Source organism: Trachinotus anak, unplaced genomic scaffold (genome assembly GCF_046630095.1).
Source record: "Trachinotus anak isolate AG129_WGS33_773 ecotype Australia unplaced genomic scaffold, CSIRO_AGI_Tana_v1 ptg000021l, whole genome shotgun sequence".
Lineage (NCBI taxonomy): Eukaryota > Metazoa > Chordata > Actinopteri > Carangiformes > Carangidae > Trachinotus > Trachinotus anak.
This window is the reverse complement of record NW_027273872.1, coordinates 16,411,538-16,432,739: the sequence shown is the minus strand read 5'-3', so window position 1 is coordinate 16,432,739 and position 21,202 is coordinate 16,411,538. Positions and strand designations below refer to the sequence as shown.

At 40.1% G+C, this 21,202-nt stretch overlaps 1 protein-coding gene across 1 annotated transcript in view; it reads right to left on the bottom strand.

The window, feature by feature from the left end:
- Positions 1–7,389, bottom strand: part of LOC139605811 (A disintegrin and metalloproteinase with thrombospondin motifs 2-like) — a 128,356-nt gene extending 120,967 nt beyond the window's left edge. The window contains exons 1-3 of the mRNA XM_071457614.1: positions 7,278–7,389; positions 1,683–1,727; positions 1,536–1,571 (exon numbers count right to left, since the gene is read on the bottom strand). Of these exons, the coding sequence (XP_071313715.1) occupies positions 1,536–1,571; positions 1,683–1,727; positions 7,278–7,290 (94 nt within the window). The 5' untranslated portion in view covers positions 7,291–7,389. The remainder of the gene's footprint in view (positions 1–1,535; positions 1,572–1,682; positions 1,728–7,277) is intronic.
- Positions 7,390–21,202: the final 13,813 nt, after the last annotated feature.

The following is a 21,202-nucleotide window of genomic DNA, read 5'->3' as shown; positions in this document are numbered from 1 at the left end:
AGGACGGTAATGCCTCAGTAATACTGGGCTCAGGGTCTGAAAGGCATCACCTCGGAGACGGCGGGAGATCAACTGAACCTAGATGTGTGGATCAGATGTTGTGTAACCTGCGAACGCACGTGTTGCACAATGGTCACCGCCAAACATATGGGAGAAATGATTTGTCTACATGTGTTCATGCATCACATGACGACTTGTACAGGTTACCTGATGTGTTTTCTGCACCTTGGGGAAAGGCCAGAGGTATTTTGTTGATGTATCCACCTCCTATGTGGAACAAAGGCCTGCTCCTCTGAGACCGCCTGCATCTCCCTCTCCTCCCCTCCCCTGACCTAGTTTACCTGATTGATTTCTACCCAGCTGGCCACTTGTATAACACGAAACAGTCCTTAAGTGTGTGTGCACATGTGTGTGGTCAAAGCATCAATGCAATGTGCACAAACTGATCTAGGTTAAGGTTTTACTTGTTTTGTTAACATTTATTGAGTGAGGAGTTTTGCCTCAAAATGTAAAGAAAACATAAAGTAGGAAACAACTGATAATAGTCTTCTACATCATCCCACGTCCTCTCCCATTTCTTTTTCAAAGCTCTCTCATCACCCCTGTGTCTGTCTCTCTTTCTGAGTCTGTTTCTCTGCCTCTCCGACTCTTCCTGAGCCTAACTCTAACTTCAGCACAAATTAAGTTTAAAGCACACAATGCAGTACAATGACATCTTGTGCAGAAGTGTTTTTCTACAAGGATGTAGCAAATTCAACAGGTTTTTAAAGTCCATTTCCCAGGCAACAAAACGACTCTTTTCTTCTTTCCAAGTAACCTCAGTACAGTCCATCTGGGTCCCACACACGCGCATACACACACACACACACACACACACACAATAACGGAGTGTACTGCCAGTACTGCTCTTCACACCCCCTTCATGTCCCTTTGGCCTTGCAAAGTCTGTTTCTCACATGGCCATGCTATTTATAAATTCATTTTTTCTTGCTTTCTTCCCATCTCTCTCATTCTAATTAGCTCCACCCTTTCCTGTCATGCAATTCCCAAATAATGATACATTCCTAATATGTGATATTCACTCACTGCTGTTGCTCCAGGCAGAAATTACACGTCACATGTGCAGCACAACTCCAAGGCAGGCAGGCAGTTTTGGTTGTGCAGCCTTGACTCAGTGAGAGCAGAATTATGGCTGCACTTCAGACTGGCTTTGTTTCACCACTTTTACTGTAAAGGTTTAGGAAATTACCGGGAAGTCTTCTTACATCAGCAAGGGATGTTGAGATGTCTAAGCACAACTGCTATGGGAGCAGAAATTAGTGCTGTAATTACAGTTAAAGCGCAAGAAAGGCAAGAAGCACTGGTCAGAAAGTGGTATCAGTTCTGTTGCTGACATACCTGCAGTGTTTTGTCCTCAGAACTAAATACCTTTTGATTATACTTGTTGGTTGAAAAAGTCAGGAGGTTGTTCAAGCTGTTGTACTGACAAGAATCAAGTCTGCTGAAGTGTCCTTGAGCAGCACAGTGAGACATACCCAAACCGGTGGGAGAGGTGTAGCTGACGGTGTGGCCTGACATCATGGAGGGGAGAAAGAGGAGATAAATTCAGCTTATCACAACTTTGGTCTTATTTTTGTAGTTTTGGTCATCACTTCTATCAGCACTGACAACACTGTACTCACCAGTTGTTCCTCTGATCTGCGAACTTGGCGTCATTTCAGAAACATCTGATCGGGCAAGAAACACAACAGATGATCAAACAACACTGTAAACAAACCAACAGTTTAGCCAGGTAAAATAAACCACTTTGTATGAAGGTAAAACCTATGGCAAGTCATGTTTACAATGGACAGTTTGCATTATATTTTTTGCAACTGTGTTTTTCCAGACATCAGCAACTTAGGTAATTATTACCAGTAGATGATAATGGCCCAAAACTCTTAAAATAAGACCCAGGTTGCAGGGATTTCCTTTTAAACTTACAAGGATCAGCAACAGATTGAACACTTAAGTTAGAGCTCCTAACCGAACATCCAGTGAAAGTGATGAGGTAATAGTAATGCTGTGGTCTTGAGCTTGTGTGCTCCAGATTAGTGTTTTCTGGGCACACAAATGCTGCCTAAGCCACAGGCTGTGAGTCACTGGATCAGGAGGAAGAATTCACAGCTAAACAAACGTAGGCCACCAGCCAGGCCAACCCACTCTACTGGCAGCCATGCGTGGACATGAGATCACACACACGTATGCACATGAGAATGTACATATACTGTATGAGCTTTACACACGGAGCAGCACATGCATACACCTAACAATTACACACCCATGTCCTCATACACCATTCACATCACTGCTTCTCTTCCCCAGGCCTAATGGTTTCTCAAGCATAGTTTTTCTTTAACTCCCAATCTTTCTGATGCAGCCTACGATAAATTTGCTCTTTTTACTTACTTACTACTTACTACTTACTTACTATCTATATCTGTTCCACTGGATTTTTCTCTTATGTCTGCAGGAAAATCTACAGTATCTCTCAAGCCAACAGAGATAAAGTCATTTTTATGGTGTGGACGTATTGCTTTAAGTCATAGGTGGCTCACAAGAAGAACAAACAGCTGCAGGATCATAGAGTTCCCTAGCTATCATTTCCCCACCTCTTCCACCATCTACAGAGAAGGGCATAGAGCACATTTATCTCACAGGCTATCTTCTTACTCTGTCCTCTTTATTTCAGCAACAACATAAATGCAGGCCATTTATTTAACAGGATTAGGAGATAAGGCTGCTTTCCACTTGACCAGGGCACAAGCGCCACACAGAAATCCTACCTTGTCCCACACCCTGAGGCAAATACACCACTAACACCTTCATCAAGAAGAAAAAGAGAGGAGGACTGTACAGATAGAGATGATCCCAGCCAGTGGGCTGGGTGATTTCTCTCATCCTCTGCCTGCTGCTTTGGGAATATGGGAAAGGAGCATGTGGCCACCAGGGCTGAGCGTGGCAAAAGTGTCTCATAGCATCACTGTTGTTCTCAAACTGGATCCAATTAAAGAACAGAAAAACAAAGGAATGACTCTTTTTCCATACAACCCACTCACAGTTTCATTCTGACTTATGTCTAGAAATTAACTCATGTTGGAAATTTTACAAGAGCATAAAATCTGTGGTGTTTACAGCTGCCTTTCATAGCAAAATGAAATATTTATTTATTTTTTTTATCTTCCTGTTGTTGTATCTACACATTGCTGACAACTTCTAAAAAGTCTGTTGACATAGTCTAATGAGAGGGTTCGAGACTTGTTGAGATCAGCCACACATCTGTTGCCAACTGGCTATTTCCACCAATGAGGAAAACTAAAAATAGCCTGTGAAAAATAGCTACGCTCCTTATTAGTCTGCAGTTCTTTAAATTTCCATGTGGGGGCGTGGCAGGGGGCATAAACTTACGGTAGAAAAGAACAAGATGCTCCATCCCTGACATTATAAAAGATCAGAGAGCTTTAAAAGGTCGCCGTTGCCATATTCTCATTCTCGGTGGTATTGACACTTGGTATTTCTCTGATCTTTTGCTCTAATTAAAAAAAGAAAGAAAAACAGTTGCCAAGGCTGCAACTCAAGGGTGTTTGTGAGCTGTGAGTGTGTCCTTGTCTATGTTGCACAGACTTAGGATGTGTGTTTGTGTGTGCCCGTGTGTGTGTGTCCATGTGTGTATTCATACACCAAGCCATCAGGACATTCTGATCAAATGTATATCACCAAGCCATTCCAAGAAAATCTAACTTCTTCACACTCTTGTTGGTACAGAGGCAAATATCATTCTAGGACGCCATAGATCATAAATGGTCTTGATGATTAACCGTTAAAAAACTCACAGAGGTAGCCTTGTGTTGATCTGTGTACATAGCATGTCTCTCCATTTTAGACTTGATTGACAGACATTCACAATAACAGAGGATGTGCTAAAAGGAGACGACCTTGTCAGCTGCAGAATCACGCATCGTCTGTGGTTTTCTCTTTGTCAGTATTAATCTGCCTCTCACTGTTAAAGTATCCACTGTGTCAATGTTTTATACAGTCAGTCCACACCTGTGAGTTAATTTAATATGTCTGATAGTTTTGAACAACTGCCACAACTGATTTCAGCTCTATCAGCCATCAAACAACGCTGAAATCAGCACTTGTCACCTCACAATAAAAGTCAGTCATTAGTGATGAGCAAAGACTTTCCATATGCATTTGTGAAACAGCCACTGCACAACAAAGCACACAGTTTGAAAGTAGAGGCACAAAGAAATTTGAGACAGTCTGGGTTCTTTTGTCCACAACAAAATCACGTAAAAGCAAAATGTGGTCAACTCATATAAGATGTCAAGAAGTAACACTTGTGTGAAGTGGAGCTCTTGACTATTTTTGATGACATCATAAAGATAATATTATATCCTGAGGTGTGGGTGAAGGTTCAGAGTAAGTTTGGAATGAGCTAAAACCTGTCACAGGACCATTTCAGCTGGAGGTAAATCCCAGTGTTCCCTGTGGGTAAGTTGTATGTACCAGCATGTCCTGGCACAACAACTGGATCAAAAGGCTGATGAATCATGTTGGACCAGTGTTTGCTATATGACAAGCATGGGCAGAGTGCAGTTAAGACAAGCTGGAAAGAAGGGAAAGGAAAACACAGGTAATGCGTGCACGCATACACACACACACACACACACACACACACAGACACAATCTATGAGTTCAGTCAGACAGTAAGTACTTGTTACTTAAAGCAGACCAGCATACTGTACATCATACATACCTTCACTGTCTAACCTAGTCCTTTACTAGAGAGTTAAGGCTGATTCAGCACAATCACTTAACCACTACAAGTATCAGCAACACATTCTCCATAAGTGAGACACTTGACAGGTGAGACCAGCATCCTTGAGGAACCCCAGACTTCTTGAGCTCATGTATACTGAAATTGAAATGGAGCAAATCAGACAGAGACAGAGGGAGGAACAATGGAGATATAAACAGATGAACTGCTAAGTCCTCAAGTATTTCTGCCATTTAGTTTCCATATCCACAAATGCTGGGGCAGATCCAGAGTTCATATTAGTTCCTAACCCTTACACAATACACACATATACACACTGTCTGTTGATAAAGATCACTGGTGTCTTGTGGCACTAAAGCGCGCAAGTACTTGGCAGCTGAAAGAGACAAGAAAAATTCACAAATACAACACACATGGCCTACTGTATATTTAAACATCTGCCTTGCCATACAGCACGTACTGTAGACAGCTGCAGTCTCTCTATGCTTTCAGTACTTTTACTATTCTGCTGTTCTGAAGCAGAGAAAAATGTCACCCGAAGGTCATGCCTTCAGCTACTTAACCCCCCTCCCATATACTATATTTAGACAATTAGAGTTAACCCTTGAATCTGTACGATGTGTAAGTATCACATACTCTGACTTTTTTCATTGTCATTTGAGCCACTAACCAGTAGCTAGTAACCTTTTCGTCCTAAACCATTCTTACCTTGAATTTAATAAGGGTTTATATTGTGACAATAAGAAAATATGTTCAATCCACTGTGGTGATGTTCAATTTATTCACACATTTCTAAAACAATTAAGCTAGCAACCCTGACTGTTAAATGCTGATAAATCTAACTGTCAGCAGAATGCTGATGGACTTTCAGCAACAGTAGATCAACTTCAGTCCAAATAAGGATTTGATTTGTGTGAGCTAGCTGCCTCTACCAGGCTAGCAGTAGCTCGTAAAATTAAATGCTTGTTGTGTGATTAAAAAAAAAAAATTGTTGAACTGACAAATTTGCAGTTGGGCAAAGGTCAAAGGGTCAGACAAGAACATGTTCAAGCTGCTCGGTTGGTACGATGTGAGATGACACTGTTAGTGTTGGAGTTGACCATGAAGAAGAAAAATGGAAAGTCAAGCTACACATTTTACTTAATTTAGTAAAACTCAGCACTTTATTATAATTTTTCAAAACCCTTCCATCATGTTATGTTGAAACGCTAAAAGAACATATAGTTGTTATTATATTATTATATAATAATAGACAGGTATTGTTATGATTTTATAAGAATTACTTATATATATTATCCTTTGCTTTAGGAGCTCAGTCTTTCTCCATGTACTTCAACTCACTTACACACTATGACTAACATTTAAACTTTTTTCACTGCTTACACTACAGTTTGCATTCTTCATCCCTTTTCCTTTTTCTCTAAATGCTACTTCAAATGTGTCTTCCGACAAATCCAAGCCAGCAACACAGCAATCTCACTGCAATTTCTTCAGTAAACAATTTTCTTGTTTACTATATACTAAACGACTATACTATATACTTCTCATTTTTATAACATAACCCTGAATACAGACTTTTATACTTAATCTCCAATAAACACATATATACTCTGTGTAGTTTCATTGTGTAAGTAGCCTAATGTTACGTTAAAGCTATATTTTGTCAGAAATATGTGTCACACTGAGCATATAGATGAACATAGGAGAAGCAGGGATATATTAAGATGTGTGCATGGACATTAACACTTGTTAACCTTAAATCTAGGTTGAAATCATTACTGTTCCTAAGCTGCATTCATGTCATATCATTCAGAATTATGAGCAGCTAAGTGTGAGAAAACATTCACAGCAGCCCCTTGTTGTAATTCAGATTCTGAGATATCAGCTATGATAACTCCCTCTTGGTGGAAAAAAAAAAAACATTATCAAGCCAGTGGTGAAATAGCTGCAAAACCACCTTAGCTTGCTCTAAGAAAATACAATATCTAATTGAACCCTTAGCTAAATAAAAAGAGCTAAAAAGCCATTTGTATCTGGTTTCACTTATCAAACAACTGCAAAATTAAACCAACAGTCAGCCAAGTTTAATTCAAGCTTGTCATCAAGTCACTGACAATTAATTGGTGACAGTTGATATGACCCGCAGCTGCAGACCTTTGTCATTTCTAAGCAGAAACAGTTAGCACTGGCTAAAAAATGGGAAGCTGCTAGCTCAGGGTTTGTACACTACAACTCTTTGCTATTGAGAAAAGACAGACAGATGAAGGGAGCTTAGTGAAACTGTGTATGTTCCCAGTCCAGCTATCAGAAACCACAGTCACTAAATTTCATTTGCATATGCGAGCGAAGTGCATCGCAGTCCCCCCTGAGGAGCGAACGTCACACTAGTGTCTGATACACTGTAGGTTTTGGGTGCATTCAGAAAACTGAAAAAAAAAAAAAGCAAAGTGCTTACCAGGGGATCCCATGAGCCATGTTTGATGTTTCAAGCTTTCAGCTTTACTTTAAAACCATCATCAGGAGCAGGCAAGGGTGTCAGGAAACAACAGGTGTGTTGGGTGAGTGCTCAGGTGCCTTAATTAGGCTGATGATGTCACAGGCCTACAGCTGTTTGACAGATAGAACAGTGGGCTGGTGTTTCTATAGTAAACCTGAAAATGTGAAAAATGCTTAAATATAAGCAGAGGTAGTCTAATATATTTAGTCTAACTTGACACTGTGTATTTTGAGAAATAATAAAATACAGTTAAGAACACACTTAGCGTGCGAACATTGGACTTGTCAGATGGAGCCTTGGACACATGGGCCATGGCGTCAGTTTGGTGGTGACTGTGACATTTGCTAGCACGATGGCTGAATGAGACAGGATATGTATGTATGTGTTTGCAGACTTCAGTATTCGTTTACTGCAAGTTATCATCATTGCAATATTGAGCATCGCACATCACAGATTTTCCTCATTTTGTGCAGGCCTTGTCTTAACATGACACTAGATTACGTTAAATTTAATGAATCCACTCCTTCATTCAAACAAGGTCATTCGTCACCTAGCCAGGAAGTTAGTTCTGCTTGTAGAGTAGGGATCACAGAGCTCATCTATTAGGTTCAACAGCTGAATGCAAACAAAACAGATGTAAACAGCTGGAGTTTATAAGCTCATTTTGCTCAAGTATTTGCTGACCAAGGGAAACGCATCCTTACACACTTAGATTAAACCTCATTATTCCAGGCACACAGCAAAGCGAGGCAGGTAACAAACCATCCACTTCAAATGCTGTGGGTTTTAATCACACACCAGCCCCTCCCTTCACCAGCCTACCACTGTGCTGTCATCCCCAAATATTATGAAAAATGAATTATGGGTAATAAAAGCTACTACACCAGAACTGATAATGTTGTGTCATTTTCTGTAATATCCACGGTGCGAGGTGGTAAGTATTACATTATTATTATTGGCTCATATCCATATGCCAATAACAGACTGGGCCTGAAGTACAGACAGGATTTGTCCCAGTGAGGAGCAGGCTGTCTGCCAGACACACCTGACACTACTGCCAATTGACCTGTGGCCCTTTCTGCTGCTGCATACACGTGCACACATGCACGCACACACAGAATTGTAGTGGGAAAAGAAGGAAATTCAAAACTACATGGAGCATCAAACCTAATTTGAAAATGCAACACCTAAAGCAAGGGTGGTCTAAATGGTTTGGTTCCCAATGGTTACTAATTTTGGTGTGTGTCCTTGTGCGTGTTTATATACATGCATCCATGTGCGTGCGTTGAAACTCTGTGTGTGGAATCAGCGGTATCTATTTGTATAATGAAGACAAACTAGGGTTGGGTGTTTTCGTAAACACGCCTCATTCCTAAATGCAATACGCTCCAGCTGTAGCAACACCAGATCAATCCTGATGCTCATTCATCATGTTTCAGCTGCTGCCAAGATACACAGAGCTGAGCTCAGAACACATGCTGTACACCAACACATACATTTCAATATGCTGCAACATTCACATGGGTTGCATGCATGTGTTCATAGACTTCACTTCTTACATAGCGTTGTTTCCTGCACAGATTGTTCCTTTTTTGTTGGGGCTGCCTTTGTTGTTGAGTTGCTTAGCTAGTTGCTGCCCTGAAAAGTTAAAAAATTCACTTCAAACTGCAAGTAGTTAAAAAAAGAGAAATACTTTTAAACTCATGTAAAGCATCTTTGAGTACCATAAAAAGTGCTCTATAAATAAAATATATTATTATTATTATTATTATTAGTCTGAGCTGCTCCATGTTGTCATTTTTGAATGATAGTGAATGTGTGCAACCTCCACAGATAGCTAGTATGCATAGATTTGGGTATGGGCAGTAGGGACATGTCCCTACCAATTTTTTTGCTTATCTCAAACTATCTTGTCATTTTAACTCCAGTTAATGGTATGCAGAATTGCCAGGTTTGTGTGTTTTCTGCAAAGCAGTGGTTATTATGATAAAGGGTGAAAAGGTCGGGAATGAGGATACTCAACTATGATCTGGCAACCCTCAATTTCAAACTATATTACGCATTGTTGACTCGCCGCAGCCCCTCAGTGGTTATAGTGGGGTTGGTGATGAATGGTGGTCAATCTAAAGTGGTAAGTATTTATTGTTTAAAGGCTTCGAATGTCACATAATTGAAAACATCTCCACTGGAAAAAAAACTAATAGGCCCATCAGTTGATATTATATTCACTATGTTACAGTGAAAGCCCTTACCCTTGGTTCAGAATCCCAATGAAAAATAATACAAGAGGAAGTTTTTGATACAATTTAAAGATAGGTCTAAGCATTACTGGTGCTCTGTCAGGAAACTCTCGAGTTGTGTTGCTAATTTTCTTAAAGTCTGTGATGTAAAAAAAAAAAACATGATACAAGTTTCAGGCAAGTTTTATCAGCAAATACATATTCACCAAAGTAAACTTTTTGCAGAGCTAGGCTCTTTATGTGTGTGTTATGAGCGTGCACATACACAGCTGTAACCCTAACTCTGACCATTAGACTTCCTTACCAAAGATTTTGTCCACAGTGAGCATAATCTCATACTCAACACATACCAGTTTACAAGTTTCACTTCCTCGGAGAGAAATCACTTGATTCTCTCTTTTCTGTGACTCTCTACCGACCATAATAGAAACTACAGAAGTGCCTTGTTCTTCATACTTGGTTTAGCTAATCCAGACAAATACAATGCCAGCGGCAAGTAAATGCTCTCTTAAAGATCAGTGAGATATTAGGATTATTTTTATAATCTGGGATTAAGTTATGTTGGATAACTGTCAAAATAACTATCAAATTGAGCACACATGACAAAACAATTTAATGCCATGTTTATAAACATTATTAAAGCAAATAAGCCTTTAACAGCATCAGAAAACATTACTAACATGGATTTAGTTTTTCTCTGGTGTGAGTCAGTGTATTAAAACACCTACATCAAACAGGGACTCACAGAGGTTTCTAGTTTTCTGTTTAGAAATCCAGTTCCTTTAGATAAAATACAGGGAACATTAAAGGGGTTGTGACTCTCTCTGGAGAAATACACTTTGCATCTACAGGCAGCGTTCAATTAAAATCCTTAAAGCCCCTTCTGCAGGCAGGGGATAGGTGACAATTACTCATACGCTCACATACACACACACACAAACACACACAAACACACACACACACACACATTGGGAGGGGATTTAGAGAGATGGCTTTAGAGTCTGACATCAATAAACTCAATTCAAACCTTCAACTTACATTCTGCCACGGAGCTGATTTCCAGTTACACTCTTGTTCTGCCTTGATCATTATACAAATGTGTATACACACCATGGATGAATTATCCACATAAACACACCGTGTACACAAACACTCATACATGTTATGTGTGTACTCTCTGTTCCTCTCCCTTCCTACACACACAGACACACACACAGAGCAAATGAAATCCCTCCCTGTCTGTGTTAGCTGTCCAGTAATGTATTCGGCTGCACACCTCCAGTGTTTACCAAGCTCACTGTGTCTGGCATCTCCTTTAAGGTGAAAACACCTCAGAATGTCCCTGGTGATGACCAGCTGCACCCAGTGAAATGCTCACGATTACATCATTGATTCCTCATGTACAATGGAGTACAGTGCACAACATCAACAACACACCATCAATCAAGAATATCATTGTACAGACCACAGTCACAACACATCAAGAAAAGACAACAAGTGAATTTGGCTGCTGGAGGTCACTTGCTACACTGGCAGTGGGCAAATGCCTGCTAATATAATGTACTTTAAATTACTTGTGAAAACATTTGTCAAAGAGGAAGTCCACTTTTCTTGCGCAGTCCATATTATGTTAATAGAGGGAATTTTTCCATCGATACTCATACTGCATTTTGACCAAAAGCTAGCATTACCACATCGCGGTTGTATGCCTCCAAAACTCCGACTAGTTTCAGATTACATCCCTGTTTATAGTCATATAAAATATTAACCATTTGTGTGAAATTTTCTTAAAAACCTGTTTTGTGAGGTCACACTGACTTTGACCTTTGACATCTGACCACCAAGTCAAATCAGTTTGTCCTTGAGTCCAAGTGAATATTTGTATCAAAGTTGAAGAAATTCCCTGAAGGCGTTACCGAGATATTAGAATCACAAGGCCAAACCATGTTTTGTGAAGTCACCATGACTTTGACCTTTGACCGCCAAGGTCTAATCAGTTTGTCCTTGAATCGAAGTGGACATTTGTGCCAAGTTTGAAGGGATTCCCTTGAGGAGTTCCTTGTGATTTTGCGGTCACAAGACCAAAATCATGTTTTGTGAGGCCACTGTAACCTTGAACTTTGACCTTTAGCCACTAAAATCTAATCAGTTCATCCTTTAGATGAATGTTTGTTCAAAATCTGAAGGAATTCTGTCAAGGTGTTACTGAGCTATTGTGTCAGATGGACGGATGGACAACCCAAACACAATATGCCTCTGGCGCTCCATAAAAGCATTATTGCTACTCAAAGTCAAACAATAGAAAAGTCTCTGATAAAATAGCCAAAACTCTGAGGTACATTACCCTCAACTGTGCTGGACAATGTCCCTTTTTGTAAAAGTCAAGGATTGACACAGAGATGCCTGAACTTCAGCTCATCTGGGAGTTGGATTTTGTTGATTTGAATGACTTGAGGAAATCCAGTGGAAGGCCTCGCACTGTTTTGTTGTGTGGCTAGACATGGCTCTGCATGACATTTCATTCCCATTTATGTATTCTTTCACAGCTAGTGGTAGGAGGATGTTTTTATTTGCACTTTGTTTTGAAATTTTAATGCTGAATAATATATGATTTATATGGTGTATATAGAGCAAAACAACAAAAAGTTGGATGATGAAATACACATATATCTTATTATGGCTGTCATGAGCAAATATTACAAATCTTATCATGGTGATTTTCACGTTTTAAATGAAGCTTGACTAGCCTTTTACAAGCCACCGTCTGATTGGAGATATTCTATCACCCTCATGTTTGAAACATAAATGTCAGATCTCACCAGATGAGGCACAGTGTCTGTCCGTATCTACATCTGTAGGACGAGAGAACTCCTCTAAAAGTGAGAATCCCAGGATTTAAACATTCAAACTTTACTCTTAAGCACCTCCTTTACTTTCCTCTTTCCAATTATTCAGTTGCAGCTGTTAATTAGATGCCAGCATGAACCACATGTTGTCTCAGCTGCCAATTAGGGAACAGCTCATGCATGAATGAGGTAACGGTGTGGCGTGGTCACAGCTATCTGAGCCATGTGATTGGTCGGCTTTCCTTGCAGATGAAGAGGCATTACCACGGAAAGGAGAAAGAAAAAAAGGGACAAGCGGTTAGGTAAGTACCCGACCAAAAGTTATGCAACACTCATCGATTGAGGAGGAGTGTAAACATACAGCAGAAGCCACTTACCCTGCCTGAAGTTTGTGTTCTGTCGGCTTGCCGTCCCTGTCTGAGGAACTCTGTCTCCAGACACCCCTAATGATTTAGAGAGTAAATGATCCGCGATGGAGTGGATTTACACAGTTGGGCTTGGCTCCTGCCTGATACATCTGCGGCACAATGGGTATGAAAAGCTACCATCACTTTCATTAGTGACCTTACTAAATTCACCTCAAACATTAAAACCTCCTCTAGAATGTATTCCAGGAGGTCCCAGTTGTGTTCTGATTGGGGGGGGGGGGGGGGGGGGGGTTACTCCAGACAGTCAAAATATCAAGTCTGCTTTTGGCCAGCTGTGGTAGGTCATCCACTTCTTCCATTCAGACAATATTGTGGGGTAATTTACTCTGAGATGTTGCTAATTATTTATATCAGAGCTGAAAGGCATTCAGAAGCATGAGGTTGACACATAAAGGGGCCATAAAATGTTTTTCATCCAAGAAGCGCACGAAACATTAGGGGGAAAGCGTTGCTGGCTGTACCGCACTGGAAAATTGGAGAGATCCACAGGCGCGACTGACAACCAGAAACCTGACCTCGTCTGGGAAAAATGATCCTTACATCGCAACAGAGGAATGTGACGATTATGAAATTTTAGGTCAGTGCAGAGGAAATCAGGAAGATATGTTTTACATCTTACACTTTTCCTGCTCTTTTGGGATACGGCTGGGAGAGAAGATGTGTCTAAACACAATGTTTGTGGAAGTGAACATTCAAACAGCTTTTTCTTTCTGTAACACACTAGATACACACACACACATTAATCAAATCCACCTTCAAGCATAAAATGGACGCCACCTCAACCTATAACTTCCCGGAATCTCCAGAGTCGTCTGCCAGACGGACATGCTGACGTCAACACTCACACACACACACAGTTTTCTTCAGATAGTATTAACAGCACAGCTGCTGAGCATTTGATCACTATTCTAACTACCAATGTAATGACTTAAATGAAATTGTCTCTGCAAACTTTTGAGACAAAGTACATTCCTGAAAATGACCAGGCAACAGAACTTAAACAAAACATACTGTATGTCCTGGTGATGTCAAACATCCCAAGCAGCTGTGTTAACAGATGTATCAGTGAAAAAGTGGAACAGAAAATATAAGTTGTACTGCTCATTATTGTCCAAAACAGCAGTCTCACTCTTTCAGCTGTTCTACAACATGCTGCTTGCACTTCTTCCATCATATATTTGTGTCTTTTATGTCGTAGCCACAGCCAAAAAAAAAAAATACTGCTTTGTCTTGCTTGTCTGTGCCTGGTTTTACAAGAGGAACCCATAAAGTATTCTAAGTCTGTGGATTTGAATGTGTCTCTTCAGTATTGGAGCAGTGATCAGTGGCCTGTGCATGCTTCATACACATATTCAGACATATATGCAGGCACACACATGAATGTACATGCACAGTATAAGTGAAATGCAAACACGCACACACCATGGCCCCAGGCCATTATCTGAGGCAGGTCCGAGCGAGGGTCTCAGGGTTATTGGAATGTCATTTCACTGTTTTTGGAGGGGGATCAGATTTCCAATTCCTCCTGACCTCACTCCTCTCTGCCTCCCCTTGGGCTCCACAGAAAATGAACAGGGTCGCCATGGTAAAGTAGGCCCTGCCAAACAGCTGATCTGCTGCAGGCAACCTAGTGGCAGCGTCGATCCGATCTATGTGGAGCCAAAAATGCAATAAACAGCACATCATGCTGTGATTAGTTTTATGTCTGTCACCATGAAGTAACACTGAGGATTTAGAATATTTTGTCACGCGCTGGAACCTTTTCAGCAACAGCTGGAGAGCTGTGTGGCTTTATTTGAGGTTTGGGTGAGAGAAAGACATGAGTTTGTGGTAAATGGAGAGTCTCTCGCCTTCATGTTTTGTGTGAAACAGTCTCCGTTTTTTAGCACCCTCTCATAGCACCTCCATTCACACATTGACCCCTCTTTCAAACTACTGTTGACAACCACATAACCCTGTAATAGAGGGTGTCAGGAGCAATCTGGAGACATTGCTCTCTGGGAGGGCTCCCTCAGATACAAGATGGACACACAGAGGGAGTGCATGACATAAAACAGATGATTCAGGGTCAGCAGGTTCAAAGCCCCACGATGACCCTGTACAAATCCTAAGACATTGATGCTGTCATCTATATTTAATTTCAAAACACATGGTTATTTTTATCTGTACTATTTCCTCCACGCTTTCCCAACTCATGCTAAGCATACGTTTAATTTCTGATATGGAGTGTAAACTATTATAGCTAGAGACAGAGCTGCTTGATTCAAGAACAAGAACGATATCTTTGAGAAGTTTCAGCTGAGTTTGGGGGTTTTGTAGCAGTATGAGAATGGTTTGTTTTCAACAGCTGATGGTGGTCATTTCTCACTTCTAGTTCATCTTTTTTAAGTTATTTAAGTTATTTTTGTGCCTTTTTGTGCCTTTATTGGGTAGGACAGTGTAGAGTGACAGGAAATGAGGAGAGCGAGGGGACGTGACATGAAGCAAAGAGATGGGCTGGTCCGGAGTCTAACAGGCGACTCACCCACTCACAGAATATAAGGTGCATCCAAACTATTGGGTTGCCCCAGTTCTGGTTCATCTTGACCTGTGGTTTGTTATGGAATGCCATCTAAATCAAGATTAAATGAATAAATAAATACAGCTATAAAATAAATCCTGAAATAAATAAATTAGGTAATAAATGTAGAAATATACAAATAAATGTCAATGTAAGTGAGTCAATAAATAAATAAATAGCTATATAAAAAAAATAAAATCAATAAATCAATGAATGAATAAATAAATAATTAGTAATATATTTATATATGTGATATATTTATGTTACCTTTGGGTCATCTGTTGAATACCTGCATTATTAGTTTCAATTTCCTTATGCTGATGATACCCAGTTCTACTTGTCCTGCAGCGTGCAGTTTCCACTTACATATTCAAAGCTGTACAGCACATACAAAATTCAATAGTTTTGTAGCCAACTTGATTAATGAGCTTAGAATGTCGTCAAGTACTGGAAACACATGAGTGTTGTTTTTGACAGCAATTCAAGCCCAGACACAGTTAACACAGTGATGTAGTCACGTACATCTCTTAAGTCAGGACAACTGCTTTTATTCATGCATTTATCGCATATGGCTTGACTGTTGTAATGGTCTTGGATTTGGCAACAAGCCCCTGGCACATCTCCAGCTGGCTCCAAAAGCAGCAGCTGGACTCTAATCAGGTACACAAAAAAGAGAACACAGACCCCTGGAAACTGCATCCCCTCACTGAAGTGAATTTCTTGAAGTGATTTTAAGATTGCTCAATTTTAGAGAACAACGTCTGTTGCTCGCAGACATACCGGTTGTTGCAATATCAAGTCTAAGGTTTAATGATAATTTTGCCTTTGCCATGAAGGACCCCGAGCTTTGGAATAACCAGAACTCTTAAAGAAATCCAGTTGGCAAAGAGATAAAAGAGAGAAAAAAGAGATATAGAGAGGGGGGACAATTCTATAAGCAGGTATTTTATGAAATTATGTGTGTTTTTTACCTTTTTATGAATTTTATATTTTTTGCTTATTTTTAAAATATTTATATTAGGACATAATTATAAATAATAATATTCTTTAAATCAATTCAATTCTGCAGAATGCTTCACTTAAATTCTGAAACTGAAAATATTTGATTTTAACAAGTCAAGGGGGGCACGATGTCTCCCCCTATTGGCCACAAGAATTAGCATCTGGGAATTTTAGAAATCACAGTTAAGCGTTGTGTATTAGGATGAAGCACAGAAAGACACACAATCACATAGATCAGCCCCCACACTTCTCATAGTTCCCCTCCACAACACATAAACCTTCACACACACACACACACACCTTGTACACCTCTCTTTGAACATTTCATTGTGGTTAATCGACCTATGGCCCACTAAGAGGATGATCGCAGGTATTAGAGCGGAGCGGAGAAATACCTGGGTGGACCAGGTCACTGGAGCAACACCACTCATGTTGGAAAAAGTAATACCTCATCTGCATGAATTAGGATGGACTTGTATAATCCCAGTGGCCTCTGTGTGAGTGAGCAGAGGGTCACACATTAATGCATTTGTGCACAAATACAACGAATGCACAGACTAATGCATACAAAGACACAGAACCACAAGCAACACACCTTTGCACTAAACATACTGTCTGTGTTTATAATGAGAGCAGCAAACCATTCCACTTACTATCCTTTCTTTCTCCCTGTCTCTAGATTTGTCTCATCATGGCACCTGGACTACAGGTGTGTATGGAATCCTTTTGAATTTCTCTTTCTCTCCCCCTCTCTCTCTCTTTGCCCATTGTTTGAACTCAGTTCAATTCAATGAATATTTATTGGCATGACATTTTGATTGAAAAAACATGTTATACAAGAGTGAAGTGGGTTATATGTAGGCTATACAAGGACAAGGTCTCCATGTAGTTCTGTGTACTTTTGGATGGGGACTGTTTTTCATGGTTTGATCTTTCTGGGCCCTTCGTTCTGATTAATAGTAATCATGCTGCTACAGCACAAATTCTTATTCCAGAATCTCTCGTATTTTGGATATTTTTACTACATTATTCTATACATGTCATTTCATAGTGTTGATGCCTTCAGCATCGTTCTACAATGTAGAAAATAAGAAAAATAAAGAAAAACCATTGACTTTTAAGGTGTGTCCAAACTTTTTACTGGTACTGTATATCAGAGCTGGGGGTGGACACCTCCCTCTCGCTCTCTTTCTCCCTTTGGCAGTCATCAGGTCTCACCACACCCCCTGTCTTACACTTGACAGAGATATAGCCCTACATTCCTTTAATCACCATTCTCAAACTTAAAAGATTCCTGCCTTGTACCATCTTATTGCCAAGATTCCTCATACTTCTCCCTTTACCCTGAGCATATCCTCTGGATAGTAACAAGGCACTAGCTTGTCCATAAAGGCCCATAGCTTCTGTGTCTCCCCACAGGACTATTTAGAAACTGTAATAAAAGTCAAACCAGACTTTTTTTCTATGAAACAGAAAAAGGAGCGTGTAGGGCATTCCCAGCGGCACAGAGTCACTCAGTAGTGACCTAGTGTTGATGGTGCCTGTCTCTGGTCTTCGTGTCCTCTGCATGAGCTTTTAAGGGACTGTGAACAATTTGGACAAGCATCCAATCATCTGTTTGTGTGAGTATGTGCAGCAGGCTGATGGCATCAGTTCAAATTCAACCTGAATATAATGTGTTTACTAGGTTTAGATTTATACATCACTAGATTAAAACAGATTGCATCACACAAACTGGCTCTTACATAGAGAGTTGTTACTAAATATACAGCTATACCCAGTAACAACAGGTGTAGCCTAAGTGTTGATAGCTAACCGAACGAGAGCTTGCTAACACCCTAACTGTTTAGAGTAGGGTTGCCAAGCATCAGCAAAATACTGGATCATCCCGTAATTGGAAACTAAAAGACGTTCCGTATTGAACTGATACAGGACGCACTTTGTCCTGTATATTTGAGGTTCAATTCAGTGCATATATGAAAGAGGTAAATATTACAGGTTAGACAACTAAAACAGGGCAATTTGTAGAAGTAAACGCTCCAGTTCTCCCTCAGCATGTTGTGTTCCACTAAAACAGAGAATGCGCATCTTATTGATTGCGACTCACCTGTATCTTGGTCAATTATTTTGTTGAATTTGTTGCTATTTTTCCATACCAAGCTTGAACAGAGGGCTCACAAAAATACAACTGACAGAGCCGAGCCTCTTAGAACCCATCCGGTCAATGGTGACCAGTTTACGGCTCGTGCAAAACAGTGTAGCAAGAGTATAAGGACACAACTTTTGTCAATATTTACATGCTAAACATCATTAGCTCAGCTCGGTTCTCCACAATTCAATTGCTCAGTTCATTTTAAAGAAACCATGGGTACAAAAGTGTAATTAATTCAAATTTACAGGCATGTAAACCAGCAAGACGAAAGTGGCCACTCCCTACATTTAAACCAGTCGTGAAGTTGATTGTCTACTCCTCAATTATTTATATTCATTGCTCCAAGGGTCCACACATAAAAAAAAAAAAATCAAAAAGTTTTTTTATAAAAGTTTTCCAAGCTCTGAATATTGTCTACATAGCAGACAGTGGGGCAAGGTCTTCCTCACTTCTTGAATGTGAAAGCAATTTTTTCGACATTTAAAATGCTGATATGTTTGATATGATTATTATCATGTTTTATCTTTTCACAAAAATAATACAACGTAATGCCATTAATATTAGATGTAATGTCAACTAGGTTAGCATAATCAGACATTTCCCACTCATTCTAAACTGCAGAAATACAACTAACCGAAACATATATCTACATAGAGACAGAAATACCTACATCTAGAAAGGATAGGCAAGTAAGTTTATTGATTTTTTACCCCTGAAAAAAAAATATTTGGAGGATATGCTACAGCTATTGAAGCTAAAGTGAAATATTTTGGTGTAATAGTGATTTGATGGCACTTATTAGCAACAGATTGATAACTAGCCAAGACATTTATGAAGTTTTAATGGTGCAAGCCAATTACTAGTTTCAAACTAGCTCACATGGATACACACATATGGACACATATACACGCCCATGCTCACTGCAAAAATTTCAAGTAAAAAGTGCACCCACATTTTACCCTTCCACATCTCAGCCTCATGTGGCGTGGTGGTGAATTAAAGAGGGGAGCACTGAGTCCGTTTCCCCCTTTAATTAATAACTGTCTCTGTTATTATCAAAGCCACACTCATCTTTAGCAGGGAGGAGAGAGGAAGTCCTCCCTCTTACCTCATAAAAACCAGAAAGGGTGGCAAAAGTAAAGATTGACGTCTGCAGGAGAAAAGTAAAATACAGGATGTATGAACTATAATAGCAGTCGGCCGGCAAGTTTTGCTACCATGTTGGTTTTTCTGTCACTAATACATATGATGAGGGGGTACATGCATCTGTTTGCACTTCCTTTATGGTAACAGTAGAACAGACTAGACTTCTTTTTAACTATGTAACATATTTCTAGCATGTTTCCACGTGTTGTGTTTGTCTACTTATACACTTGGACATTGTGTGCATGTGTGTGTTTGCATGTGTGTGTCGTGGGGGTTATTGGGACTCTAATAACAGCCTTGATACTGTTCTCACAGAGGCCTCTGAAGTTGCCTCCACTCCATCAAGTCAGTGTGTGGTTGCCCGGCAACCAAGGGTCCGGTGTTCCCGAGCGGCGCAGTTTGTTCCCTACGAATGATCCGCCAGAGAGAGGGAAGATGGGCGGAGGTGAGGATGTGAGAAGGAAAGACACAAATTGGTAAATGGAGGACGCAGCCTCGAGGGGCCCTGAATCAATGCCTGAGCAAACAAGCTCTGTCTGTCTCTCTCAGCCGCCATCTTTCTCTCTGCTGGATAGCTCTTCTGCTTCACTGTCTTGTCTTGCTCTCTCTGACCCTCTTTATTTCATATTGTCTCTTATTCAATTTTTACCATATTACATGCACTCTGTCAACTAATTAATTCCAATATTTACTTTCAAATTGTCTTAATTTCCTCCATATTCAGCTTTATGTCTCACCACACAGGCTATTGTCTTCCCAATTCATTTTCTCTTTTCTTCCTCACTTCCATGCCCACATTTCTGTCCATGTACCATTAATAAAGATTGTGTCTCACAAAATTCCTTGTAACTGACTGATGAAAACAGGCTATTAATTTGTAATGTTTTGCACGAGCTTGATGTAAGGCAGATGACCAGTAATAACCGTGCTTCTAAAGGACACACCCTGCTATAAGCTGCTATTTCTCATGACTTGGACCCAACTACTGCTAATGTTTTTTGTCATTTATGTACTAATTTCCTGAAAATTAACTGTGTTACAGGAGTGGGTTGACAGTTATGGGATGATGATGGCAGCCCAGCGACAGGTGCATTCACCCAGTCAACTGAATAAATTCAAAATATGTCAAAGGAAGTAGAGATAGTATTATCAAACACAAAGAAGCAAAGACCTAATGTGGTGTGTTCATGGAAGCTGGAAATTGACTGTATGGTTCAGTCTTACTGTTCTCAGCAACTTCATTTCCAGCGTCTGTAGGCAGCTATTTTCAGCACAAACGCTGATAGATCTACTGTACAAGCTGACCAGTAGCAGACTGATGGTGAATACAGGTTGTGGAATTTAATATCCTGCCCCCAAAGTTGCCAAGAAAAGAGTATAAGCAGCTTTAACAGATTCTATTTATTGTTTTTTTTAGGTTGGGTTTTTGTTACTTTACAGCCACCTGCAGCAGCTTTATTTCTCCTCCGCGTTGTCAATATTTTTGGCAGGTCAGGATTACATTTACAA